General features: G+C 43.6%; 1 protein-coding gene across 10 annotated transcripts in view; it reads right to left on the bottom strand.

Moving 5' to 3' along the window:
• FAM13A (family with sequence similarity 13 member A) overlaps positions 1 to 12,656 on the bottom strand; it is a 133,767-nt gene that overhangs the window by 21,254 nt on the left and 99,857 nt on the right. For 9 of the 10 annotated variants that reach the window (XR_005828720.1, XM_040599503.1, XM_040599516.1 and 6 more), the window contains 3 exons: positions 11,632 to 11,708; positions 10,937 to 10,979; positions 5,710 to 5,860 (listed from right to left, as the gene is read on the bottom strand). Coding sequence is in view for 9 of the 10 variants with exons in the window: in XM_040599503.1 (XP_040455437.1) it covers positions 5,710 to 5,860; positions 10,937 to 10,979; positions 11,632 to 11,708 (271 nt within the window). In the remaining variant the exon portion in view is untranslated. The remainder of the gene's footprint in view (positions 1 to 5,709; positions 5,861 to 10,936; positions 10,980 to 11,631; positions 11,709 to 12,656) is intronic. The other variant, XM_040599525.1, reaches the window with a different exon arrangement.

Here is a 12,656-nt window from a genome sequence, read left to right as displayed (position 1 = left end):
GCAGTAACCAAATTAAGCTGCTACACCACACTGGCTAACAAAGCCATTATTAATCATGCATGATGCATGTGACTTTGTCCCAAGGTGGATTTATACACCAGATAGCATGCGACATTCAGGGAATTGTAGTGGCTCAAAGAGCTTCTGATCAAACCCCAAAGACAGCAAAGCACTTTATGCAAGCTACTGGAGGCTGAGGTATGTCTACTTTCTCTTTTGTTAATTTCAGTATACTGCCCAAAAAGATAAAACTCACATTCCACAGGAGAAAGTGTTAAAAAGGAGATGGAAAAAAGGAATAAAAGGAAAAATCAGACTTGGGACTTGATAGAAGAAATGGTTGCTATAGCAAATCAGCTGGTTTTAACCCTCACTCCTGGAGGGCCTGAGTCCAAGCGTAACTTGTTTCCCTTACTGACTCTTAAGTATTTGAAAGAAAAAGATCTCATCTGGACACAAAAAATGGATAACCCCCTAGAATGTTGCACAGCAATTAATTAAGGAACATATTTAGGTAAGTAGAATTATGGATTTTGTCTACATCCGATCACAAAGTGGACCAGAGCTGTAGTCCAACTGCCTTCCCTCATACTGGCCCGGTGCCAGGTGCTTCAGCTGGAAGCACTGGAATTGCTGGATTGAATAAATGTATAGGAACCTGCTAAGGGTAAGCTGCCACTTTTTCTGACAGGGCACAATGGATCAATTAGTGTTTAACAGAATACGTAATACCTTTTGTTACTCATTTACCCAAAATAGCTATCGGAGTGTTGAGCCTTTTCGGAAGGCTGCTAAATTCCTGGACTTAATGACTCAGGTTTGAAGTATCTGCTCTCAGGATTAATATTGTTACCCTTTCCCCTTTCTGCTACTTGAAGAACAAAATCTCAGTAAGGAATGTAAAAGTTCCACCTTTTCTTTGCCATTAGCTTGACAGAACAGTTACCCTTATTCATGTTCTGTCTTGAACAGATCTGTCTTGCTCAGAGAAAACTCAGTTTTCTACTCACCTCCACAGTCTTTCCATGTACTATTCCCCGCCCCCCTTCTCCATAATGAAAATCTTTTGTGAAAACAAATATATTTGGGAATATTTAACCAGCATGGCTATACCAGTGCAGAGAAAAGGTGAAAAAAATTTCTGTTTATTGGTCAGACTCTCAATGCATTTCTTTTAGGTACACTTTCTCTAAGTCGGCACTGAAGAAATGAATTATGCTGGTATTGAGCCTGCAGTCCTTCAGAACTGCTGCACTCCCTCTCAAAATCCCACAACCAGCTAATCTTTCAACAAAGCTGTCAGCCATCTGCCAGGTGTTGCTCTGCAGAACTCTGTAGGCACACATACGCCTACGGCAATACAACCTCTCTGCAACCTGCCACACAGAGGGCTGGAGATATTAATAAACCTGTGTCATGCAAGAAGGGAGGAAGGAAGATTTAATTGTACCAAATTGGTGTATTATTGCTGAGCTCCAAGCCGCCACGCTGATAAAACCTGACTTTTTTTATATCACCGTATTGTACATTTGCCACAGGTTACTGGGGGCTGCAGGGCCAACAGAGGGGTGGCCACACACACACACACACACGCAGCCCATGTCAGATGCAGCCAGCAAAATGCCGCAGGCATCTCCTGTTTCCCTTTCCTCTGCAGCCACACAGCTGATGCATGCTGCTCACACCGCTTTTACACACCCCCGTCTAACAAAGGAGGCCAAATCTCAGCTGCTGCAAACCCAAGTAGGTCCAGAGGGATTAAAAAGTCTGAACTCATTACCACACCTGAGGTCCTACTATTAAATCCCACCTGAAAGACCCCAGAAAGATCTCTCATAATAAAGTGAAAAAAGCAATTGAAAACCCCAAAACATTCACTAGCTCAGTAACAACCTATTTTACTCATCTTATAAATAACTGTTTGAAAACATCCTTGTTTGAATACATCAAGAGGTATTCTTCCTACACAGATCAAAAATGATCCAAATAAAGTGCTACCATGCCTTTTCAGTTAGTGAGATGACACATCTCTCAGCTACCAAACCAACTTTGTGTTTTGTTTATAACATCATAATAACCAATGAAAAAATAGTTTTTAAAATATTTGTGCTATCAAATAAAATCAGTACACAATGCAATTATTCTTTTCTACACATAGTAATAAAAATGCAATGTGTTTCATCACCTTTTGATTCCTTATGCTAAAGAGTGTTACACAAATACATTGATGTACCTTAAGTCCACAGCGTTGAGAAAAAGAAATCCAAATCTAGCTTCCCTGTTGCTGTACTCTTCGGATTTTTTTGGGGTGGTTTTTTTTTTTCCCATGGGAAATTACCAATTAAGTCAGTGTTGAAACTATTTGTAGATCAGCTTCACCCTCAGGGTCTCAGTGCTGCAATACTTGAGTTCTCAACACTGAGAACCCAAATTGTGTTTTGAATTTCTGCTTCTATCCTTCCCCCCCCCCCCCCCCCCCCAAGCTTCAAAGGCTGTAGAAAAATGTCTGCTGATTGTTTCCTAACTGCTTGTTACTGCAAACTGCTTGAAATCTCATCCACAGAACTTTTTTTAAAGCGTCAGTAATCGGGCGATGTAGGCAGCAATCACACGCATCCTATTGATTTACTGAACTGCCAGCCGCTGTTACGGAGAGTAACATACTTGCAGATTTTCCTTGAGGGCAGGATAGCAAGTTCTGGGCTCGAATTAGAAACATTTGGTAAGAAATTTGTACAATAGTGCTGGACTGTGAAAGAACACTCTGTCCTCCTCGCTCACAGCACTCCATTCAAACGTAATCCGCAACAATTAAAAACTTTTTGCTAGGGAAGCAGCTCTGAAAACGCTTGCTCGCAAGCTGTCTCAGCTGGCACTGACTGACCCACCAGCTTAGCATGCAAGCCCAGCAGTCACACATCCCAGTTCACAGAGACAGCTCAGTTCACACCCAGCCCGGGAATAAAACGATTTGATTTGTGTCTGCCAAATGCACACTAGTCAAATATTTCTCCTGGATCATGGGAAACACACCTAGGCTTAGTGTTCAGAACTTGACTGTGGCTGGGGCACTGCTCACGCCCTGCATCCTACATCGGCAGCGTGATGACTACTACGCATATGGCCTTACAGGTAGCAGGCGAGGCAGGTAGAGAAGGCAGGCACACAGCAGAGTGCCGAGCAGCCTACGCACCGGAGGAAGCGCGAAGCCATCGTCTCTGTCCTTTCTCTGCCCAGCTTTAGGTAAAGGGAACATAGCCTGGAGAAGTACAGCACTTCTCTCCTATTGTGTACAGATTGGACGATGTGGTGAACCTTAAAAAAAATATCTGGTAAGAATTACTTCTAGCGTAAGATAAAAGGCGGGGGGGCCTGGCAGCAGCTATCACAGTTCTGTGCCCCTGAAGGAGGGCTTTTAAGGTAGCTCTGGTCTTAACGTGATGGAGAGCCTGCCTGAGAGACAAGTAAGAGCTAGTCAGTGGACAAGGCTGTCTTGTGTAATTCTGTGCCCACTCTTGAAGGCTCTTCCCTCACATCTGACTGGAGGCAGTGACAGCTACAGCTGAAGGCAACCCCTCAACCTGTAACTGTTCTCACAAGCCACTTCTAGAAGGCGCAGCTGTTGTCCTGATCACTAGATGCTCTGTCTCCTGCGGTATGATACAGAGGACCCGGCACCCAGAAGTCAGCTCCACTATGCCCCAGAAGAACAGGTAATTTCCTGAGAGAAGGACCTACCAAATTTGCTAGAGCAAAGCAATAAACTCCTCAAGTGTTACTGCATTTGGAGGCACAGTCCTTTCCCTTTTCACTGGGGATGCAACCAGAGCTGCAGCACAGATCCTGAGAGGTCTGTGAAGGTCTGAGTGACACAGGCTGGCTGGCAGAGGAAGGGAGGATGCCCTGGCTGCTAGAGCTGTGGATGGGTGGTACAACCCTGCCTTGCAAAGCCAGTCTCAATTACAGACTCTGTCGTTAGCTGCAGAAGCAGCCTGAGAGTTGATGTTAAGATCTTCCACCTCCTGGATGCCGCAAGCTTGATTTCACACCCACAGCTATGGAAGACTCAGAAGGCACCATTTTGCTGCTTTTTCATCTGCATCAACAAAATGGTGATTCTGGAAGGCATGCCTTTTAGAAGACGGCATCTCTCTCACCACAGACAGCTGTCCATCTCCTCCTCTTGTGAAATGCATGTGAGCAGAACAGAGGAAGGAAGGATCAAAGAGAAGCACTCTTCAAGCACAGTCACACATGCATAATCCTGTTTCATATTTGCAGGGCAAGAAAGCTAGAATCCGTAAGAGCACACCTATGAAGAAGGAATTGTACCAAAGGTGCAACTTATTCTGTATGATGGGAAAGCCTCTCTGGCAGATCTCTGTTCTCCCCTTCATGCGTTCATATGACTCCCATTAGTAACCCAAGAAGACCAAAAAAAAAAAAAAAAAAAAGAAAGAGAGTCATTATTTCCAAAGGTTCACATGACTGCTGAAGCCACACATCACCTCTGAGAACACAGACATGCTCACCCTGGCCTGAGACCCTGCGGGGCAGTGCTAATTAGCATCCCAGCAAACACATACAGCAGCCAAGGCCTCCTGGGAGCCTTTCCATGGCGCTTTGATCAACCATGCTGCACACGTGGTGATACCACCCAGGGAATCCCCGCCTAGCAAGCAAATGGAGAAATGCTCTCCCAACCATGGTGACTAGTTGCCTGGTGAATCAAAGGCAGCCACGGCTGCAAGTTTTCTTTACTCATGCCCAAAGTGTCATAACTACTCCACTCCTAGAGGGAAAGGCAAAATATACTAGGTCACGTATTCTGTGGAGGCAGGAGCAGATTTAGAGCAATAAACTAGTTACACATTTTCCCCTCTCTTGCTTATTAAAATACCGTACTCCCCCTTTTCCTGCTTCTTCCCTGTCAAAGCCCTTCTTTCACTCCTAAAGCACAAACAGAATTCTTGCTTGCACATGGAAACCGTGTAACTGGAAAAGGGTTTGATCCCAGAGGTGCTGGACACCTTAAATTTATCTCAAGTTCAAATGAAATTGAGGTTCACGGCACCCACAGAGCTCCCCCAGATTTCCCACCCTTAACTGAGTCAGTGCAGCCACTAAGAACCACTATTAAAATAATTTAAAGCACACACAATTTAACACTGCTGTTTGAGCTGGCGATCAGGATTTTTTCACAGCATACATAAAAATGTTGTTTGTAAGAGCTATCAAAAGACAAAACAGCAGACAGACAGCCTTTTTTCCAGCTACGCTTTTCAGATCTGAATCATTATTTCCAAATAGTGATTGAAGTGGAAGAAAAGGAAGAAAGAAGGAAGTTCCTTTCAGACTGTGAAACACCCAGCTTCTTTGAAGTATAGGGCCATCTAGCTTAATATGAGTGACCAGCCACCAAGAAATAAGTTATCCTGAAACACTCTGGGACTTAAGAGTACTAAACAACATGTGAAAGTAACTTCAAGAATAAACCAACTAATTTTCTTCCTCTAAGTGACAATTAGAATTCGTACCCATCCAGTATTTTGCTTCCAGTTTCTCCAAACTTTCAGTTCCATATTAAGGACCAAATTGCTTTCCTGTTGTTTTTGGCAAGGGAAAATGATCACATAAAGACATACGCAGCCCACTCAGGTCTCCCTCTCTCTCTTTTCACTTGTACGACCAGCCATCACACAATCCTACCTTCCCAGTTGTTGTCATCACACAGCGCTGTCAAATCCAGCTGAGGCACTTCCGACACAAAGCTGTTTTCCTGGTCATCGGCATCTTGATTTCTTTGCAACTTGTTTTCAGGAATGCTTGGATGCTCTTGAATCTTCATACTTGAAGTCAGCTATATTCCCGTATACCCGCAGAAATGAGAAAGAAAAAAAAAAAAAAAAAGGATGTTTCAGGAGGCAGAGGAGGAAAAAAACCCACCACCCTGCAGTCACAGCAGCAGTAAGCTCACACCTTTAGCTAAAAACATCCAAACAAACAGACCCTGGTGTTTCCAGCTCCAAATCCAAATCCCCTGCGTGGTGACCCCTACGTACTAACTGCTCACTCACACCGGTAAAAACATCCATCCATCTGTCTTCCTTGGATTTTTCCTTCAGGAATAGCCACTGCAAGTTCCCAAGACTACCTGCCCTGACAACTGCATGCAGCTGAAAAAGCCTCCGGTAATCGATTGGGATGAAAAGGGAGGGAGGAAGGCAGGGAGAAAGGGAGAGAGAGGGGGGCGGCTGCATACACTTCCTAAAGGAGCACAACTCCTTGGAGCAACAACAAAAATGCTGCTGCTGCTGTAAGTCTGTAGCAATATGGTGTCTTCTAAAAAGCAGGCACCAGAGCTCCTGAGGTAGCAGCCGCAGCCAGCCAGCAGCGCAGGCTACGTACATGAATGCTCTCATGCAGGCTGTGCTGGCTCAGATCAATTAGTGCCAGCTAAGCTGTGCTGGCTGCACATTCCCCGATTTCCTGTGGTTGTTTTCTAGCTGGGCGTGGGGAGAGCAGAACTATTTATGGAGGAGCTCTGGGTATTAAAGCAGTGTTGCGCAAATCCAAACGGCAGTGGGGTTTGGCATCTCAGCTGGAAGCAGTGTGGACTCTGGGAAAAAGCCAAAAAATTCACACAAGCATCCAATGACTTAGGAGGGAAAAAAAAAAAAAGGCATGCTGTCAAGTAAATGATTCATCATTTAGCGCTACCTAGAAGCAACCGCTGTTTGCTTCACCACTATTCACCCCTGCACATACCACACGTCGTGCGCATTTATGCAGAAATCACTGCCATTCCCACAATGCAGATACACAGTGCGCGTGTCTGCAACAGTGTGCTTGATGACACGGGCACTTTTGTCACTCTACCATGAAATAGCTGTAATGCCTCACAGAGGGCAGTCGGGAAAAGGAAGTGTAAGGCGTGTACATAAACATATAGTGTGATAATGTATAAACCCACCAACAAATGGAGCTATCTGGATAGACAGCGGCACATTACTACGTAAGCTATTTGATCTTGGTAAGAACAGCTTGGGTATAATTCTCTCAGAGTCCAGCAGGTAGCCAACATGCAGATGTCCCCCTGCAGGAATTCTGATAATCTAGTTAGCCATCTGCATATGCTGATGTGTGAAGAAAACAGGCCTGAAGAAAATAACCAGTACATTTGGACATGTTTTACTTGTGAATCCAGAAGCATGGCCAAACTGTATTAAATCAATATCCTTAGCATATGCCAGTACGGCACATTTAATTTTTTTCATCTGCATAAAGCTAATGATGGGTTGTGGGTTTTTTCCACTCTGAGCAGAGGAAAAACAAGTAAACTTCATGCTGGGAGGGGAAAAATCTGCCCAGTAGACAAATTATATGAATCAATGTTTTTATCTGGATTCAATCCCATCAATCCCTGCAACTGGACAGGGTGCTGGACTATCTCATCTAGGCTCCCTTTCCTGTGAAAGGTTGGCCTAGGTGATCTTCCAAGGTCCCTTCCAGCCGGGGCTGTTCTACGGTTCTAAAAACCTGAGTGATGAACACACTGGTACTTCTAAAAAGTGTTCTGCATTGTATTTGTGTAAGGTTTGTATTTCCTTTTCATTTCAATAAATTGTCTTTTTGAATCTTTATAACAAAAGAAACACTAAATGACAGTTTGCCAAGCACTAATAACTTGTACAGCTTGACACTAAATCTGATTACAAATGTGTTTATTGTGAGAGCTGTAGATGGAAAAATTGCTAATTCATTATTCAATATCTTTTAAGCTGCTTCCAGGTTGGAAGGACTGAAATACTTCAAGGTCCAAGAACAAATTTCTTGCCAGGATCTAAATAGTCAGCATACATTACAAACATAAAGACTGGTCAGTGGCCAGAAACAGACAGTCTTCTACATTTAGTAAAGAACAAACTGTACCAGTTGATAAACTGCATTTAAATTGCCAGCACAGTATTTTAAGACTGAAAGAAATAAATCAGGTAAGTTTCAAAGTAGGTGCTACTTTCAATAGCATCAAGAAGCGTGAAGAGAGGAACTTACCTAGATTTTAAAAATTTCAAAGGTAATTTCAAAAGCAAATACCATCCTGTCACCACCACTGATACCAACTTCAGAGTTAAATGTCTTTCTATGAAGAGTGTACAACCTCCTGATTTCTACAAAGACTTGTTAAAAATATCTGTAGCAGACATAAGAGCACTTCCCAGATGGGTAAATGTTTCCATTACACATATATTAGAAAGATCGTATCAATGTTGTCTTCCTTCTAAAGTCACTTCAGCTGTTGGAAACATTTAAAAGCTGTTTAAAAAACAGACCTGTGCTGTGCCTGCAGCCGGTTACTCTTCTTGCTCACTGATGTAGCCTCTAACACAATTAATAAATCATTAGGTGTTCTGGAGAACAGTGGTGGTACAAATCCAGGAGACTCAAGAAAGCAGATGTTTAACCTTTGCACTAACGCTCCAAACCCATGCAGTGGTGGATGATTCAGTATTTGATTTCCTGATACCACCAGTTGCCAACCCCCAGGACCAAAACCAAGTAAGGGAGAACCACTGTGCTTTAGGTATGGACGTGCCACAACTGCCCACAAACCCAAGGGGCAGCAAGTTCATGATTTCAGTAGCAGGTGGCAGTCACAACGTACATATAAATGACCACCCAAAAATCTTCAAACTAGGCACCTGATTTCTATTTTTTAGAAGCTTCTCCTGCAGCCGTGCTTTGCAGTACCTCTAACTACAGATCTAAGTAACCAAGTCAGCTGCTTTGATTCTCCCTGCTCCAAAAGAGACTCAGCATAAAGAGCAGCTTAAGCAGCTAGAAGTAAAAGGCAACAAAAAGGTCTTTGAATTCTGATCAGGAAGTTGTATTCTGTTTGATTACATGTGGACTGAAATCAATTTTATTTAAAAGGCTTGCTTCCCCCACATCTGACCATCCACTACAACCACAAGCAGGAAGTATCCTTAAGCACCTGTTGCTAACACCGTCTGACGCAAGCACGCAGCCATGCTGCTGCCTTACTCCTGAGTCATGCTAATCCCCCTCTACACTTGTTGCCACGCTGATGTGAATCCTCAACACCCTTCCCCTATCAAGACTTGGGTACTAGAAACCTGTGTTTTTCAAATCAGTCTACATCCTAGAGCTTAGCTGCTTCCGAGGGCACATTACAAAGGCTACAAAAGCACTGAAAATTCATTCAGGACACGTGTTTCAAGGTATTTTTACTGCACCATGGACATGCAAGTCTGCACAACTGGTAGCTATGGCAAATTCCAAATACCTTTCCTAATATCTTCAGACTGGAGACAGGGTGAGAAAGAGTATGAAAGTCCCTGTCCCTTCCTCATCCTGAATGAGCTTTTTGTTATGGAAGGTACGTCTTTAAGCTGCCCTAAGCTAAAGCCTTACAAGGGACAAGGAATGTAAAATTACCCTGCAGGAATGTAACATTTTCTGGACCTTGTAATTCCTACATAATACAATCTCTGGGTTAAGGTTACATCTTCTCCCGCAGTTAAAATTCTAAATTTTAAAACTCTTCCTAAGGAGAAGTTTGTTTTAAGATTATGATTTCATATTCACATATACCTCGCCCAGATTAATTTAAAAGCTTAATGGGAGTATTGTGTGGCATGGCAGTGACAGCACCTTCTCCACATGCAAGCTGGTACGTGAGGAACAAGGTGTTGCAAAATCCATGCTCTGGAAAACACAACAGCTCGTAAGCAAGTGCAGGATCATTGGGAATTACTACTGACCCTCTGGGAGCAAAGTAGGAGATCCACCTAAAGCCCAGTTAGAGCAGTGACCAAAGGCAACACTGAACACCCCTCGCACAGTTTACAAGTTTCAGTGTCCCCTGAACTTCTGCAGTTACAAACACAGCTGGTCAGAGCCCAGCTGTTAGCAAATAATCTCTTTTACCTTTCCTGCTAGATGGAAATAATACCTACCAGAAACAAAGTCTTTCAAAGGCTATAAATGCATAGTGGCTGTTATTAAAAACAAACACACACCACCACCCCCAAAAAACCCCCAAAACAACCAAAAACACAAGAGGAGGCTAGTTTAAAAATACTACCAGCCCTCAGTTAACTTCCAGACGGCCACAGAAACCAGACATTGTCCACAGCTGTTTTAGTGTGCTCCTCTGAAACGGGTGCACAGCTGACGGAGAGGCACCTCGGATAACTCTCCCCAGTATTTTAGATGCTTGGCTGCCTGGAAGTGTTTCAAGCAAACTCAAACGAACCACTGACTGCAACGGTGTTCACCTAATCCAACCCCAGTCTTTCCTTTGCGGAACAGTTAGATGAAAAACACCATAAAGTGAATGCCGGAGTGTGGTACTGAGCAGAAATGGAAAGTTTTGGAAAAAACTTTTGCCATCAATGTCACATCTCCCCTCCTGACAGCCATCCAACTACCAATTCCTACAGAGAAGCAGGAGATGTTCCAGTTTTCTAAGACAAATGGAAGACCCGCGTTCAAAGGCAACATTGGGAATGCATAAATAAAAGACCAAATGATTTTAGAGAAAACAAGAGAGACAAGCTGATCTTCTGCCCTGGGAGATAACCAGTCACACACCCTGTTTGTAATGATTAACAAGGGAACTCAGCGTCACTTAAACCAAAGTGCTGACTTCAGTGATGCTTCCCTTTTTGGCAAGGAGGGATCGAAGGGACTGAAGCAGGTGCTTTCAGATTCCTCAGCAGCTGAGAGGCTCCCTAAATTATGTAAATAAAAAGCAGAAGGAAGGAAAGGAAAGATAAAAGCAAACGCTAACTCCATTTCTCTGGGAGAAATGCAATTTCACAGAACTAGATGCCTAACTACCTGTTTCCACTCAATAAAAAGCCCATTTAGAGACCACAAAACTGAAACACAAAATCCAAAAAATACCAACCTGAGGGTGCCTGAAAAAAACCTCATCGTTTTCACTTTCTTTGCTACAAAAAAACACAAAAAAAACACCAACATATTACAAATGCAAAACCAGACTTGTCTTATAACAAAAACAAGCAGGACTTCTGCACACACAGGTTTTTAGATTCTTGCTATGGCTGCACACATTAATTCATTCAGTAGACAAAGGGACAGGAGCTATTTGTGGAAAATATAATGTCAATTAATTCTAGTGCCCTTAATCCAAACCTTAATGTCTCCACAAACATAACTGTGGAGAGAAACTGTCGTTTCAGGTGAGCAGAGTGGGGCTGTACAGCTCTCGCAGAGAAGCAAAGCACAAAGAAAAGGGCTGGACCCCGCGGCCAGGTGAGACAGGCCCTGCAGCCCCCCGTGTGCAGCGCGCTGGTTCAGGTGCTTCACAGCTGACTTCTCAAGTCTGCATCATCAGCATCTTCAGTGCTGTGCTTAATGGGCTGGGAGAAGAGTCTTGGTGGCATACGCTGCTGTGCAGAGCCCACACAACATATGCAGGGCCTCCATACAGCTCTGCTTTGAAGCTAACACAGTGGATAATGCTGTTCTGCAGCATAACTAAATGTCACCCTCATAGTCTGTGGTGGAAGATCTCTTAGGCTGTACTACAACCACAGGGAAAATAAAACTTACATATATTTAAAGAAAAAAAAATATCACCTTTCTTCAGATAAAATTTCCATGTCATCAGGTCCTGTTCTGTCTATAGGCCTGGATGAGCTAAAGCTTTCCATAGTCTGTAATACAGCAAATGTTAAAGCAGTAAGATACATAAGAGAAATGGAGTCCAGCTGCAGGCCATTAAACAGATCAAATACAGGAATATCCAACAGGACTTCTAGAAACAAGACAACCACCAGACTATTGCCTGTTGCACGTTTATAACAAAACAAACCCCAGACTTTGTTGCCCATAACCTGCAAAAACCCACAACTGCTCACTGCTTTGTTGCTTTTATCAGATGACCTCAAGATAATGTAAGTAATGTAATAATGCTGCATGGTACTCTGTCTGTTCCCATTTTACAGACTGACAGACAGGCTGAACTTGAGAGTAATTCTGCGGTGTGTACAAGTCCTGTAAGAGCAGATACCAAAATCCACAGCATCTTCCCAGCAGGACTACTTATGCCCATCTTAGAAAATACCCTCCTTCTTAGCCAAACCCTTCCCTAGTTTCTTCTTAAACGGGCAGAAGAACGCAAAGAGACTGCCATGTACACAGAGGTAATGTTAAGTTGTCCCAATACAAATGCAGGGCAAGAAATTCAACTGGTTATGACAACTTGTTCTGGAATTTGTCTTGGCTACCTTTAGAAACATTAACACTATTGTCTTCTAAGAGCTTGAAAAACTACTGTGAAGACAAGCCACTTGGGGCACGTGTCCAGGAGGTCTTCTACCCTGGCTGTGGGCAAACCCCTCTTAAATAGGAGGACGTCAGTAAGCAGAATGGAGCACGGTTCCTGCCCCAGCCCTGGGAACTGTATGTACAGACTTCTTGGGGCAGTCACAGCCCTCTCTCACCTGCTACACCTCCAGCCCCATAAGGTGACACAGCTCAGCCGTTCCAGTCTTGCCCAAAGTGATTCTTCAAGTCCTACTGGCACCTGGCTACTGTGCCTCTGAAGTGCGGTTACAAGCTTTTAATGCTTTGTGGTTGATTTGCTCAGGAGAGTAAGCGGA

This window comes from Falco naumanni, chromosome 1, assembly GCF_017639655.2.
Source record: "Falco naumanni isolate bFalNau1 chromosome 1, bFalNau1.pat, whole genome shotgun sequence".
In the NCBI taxonomy this organism is placed as follows: domain Eukaryota; kingdom Metazoa; phylum Chordata; class Aves; order Falconiformes; family Falconidae; genus Falco; species Falco naumanni.
Note: the sequence above shows the minus strand (reverse complement) of the source record. Positions and strands in the feature narration are given on the sequence as shown.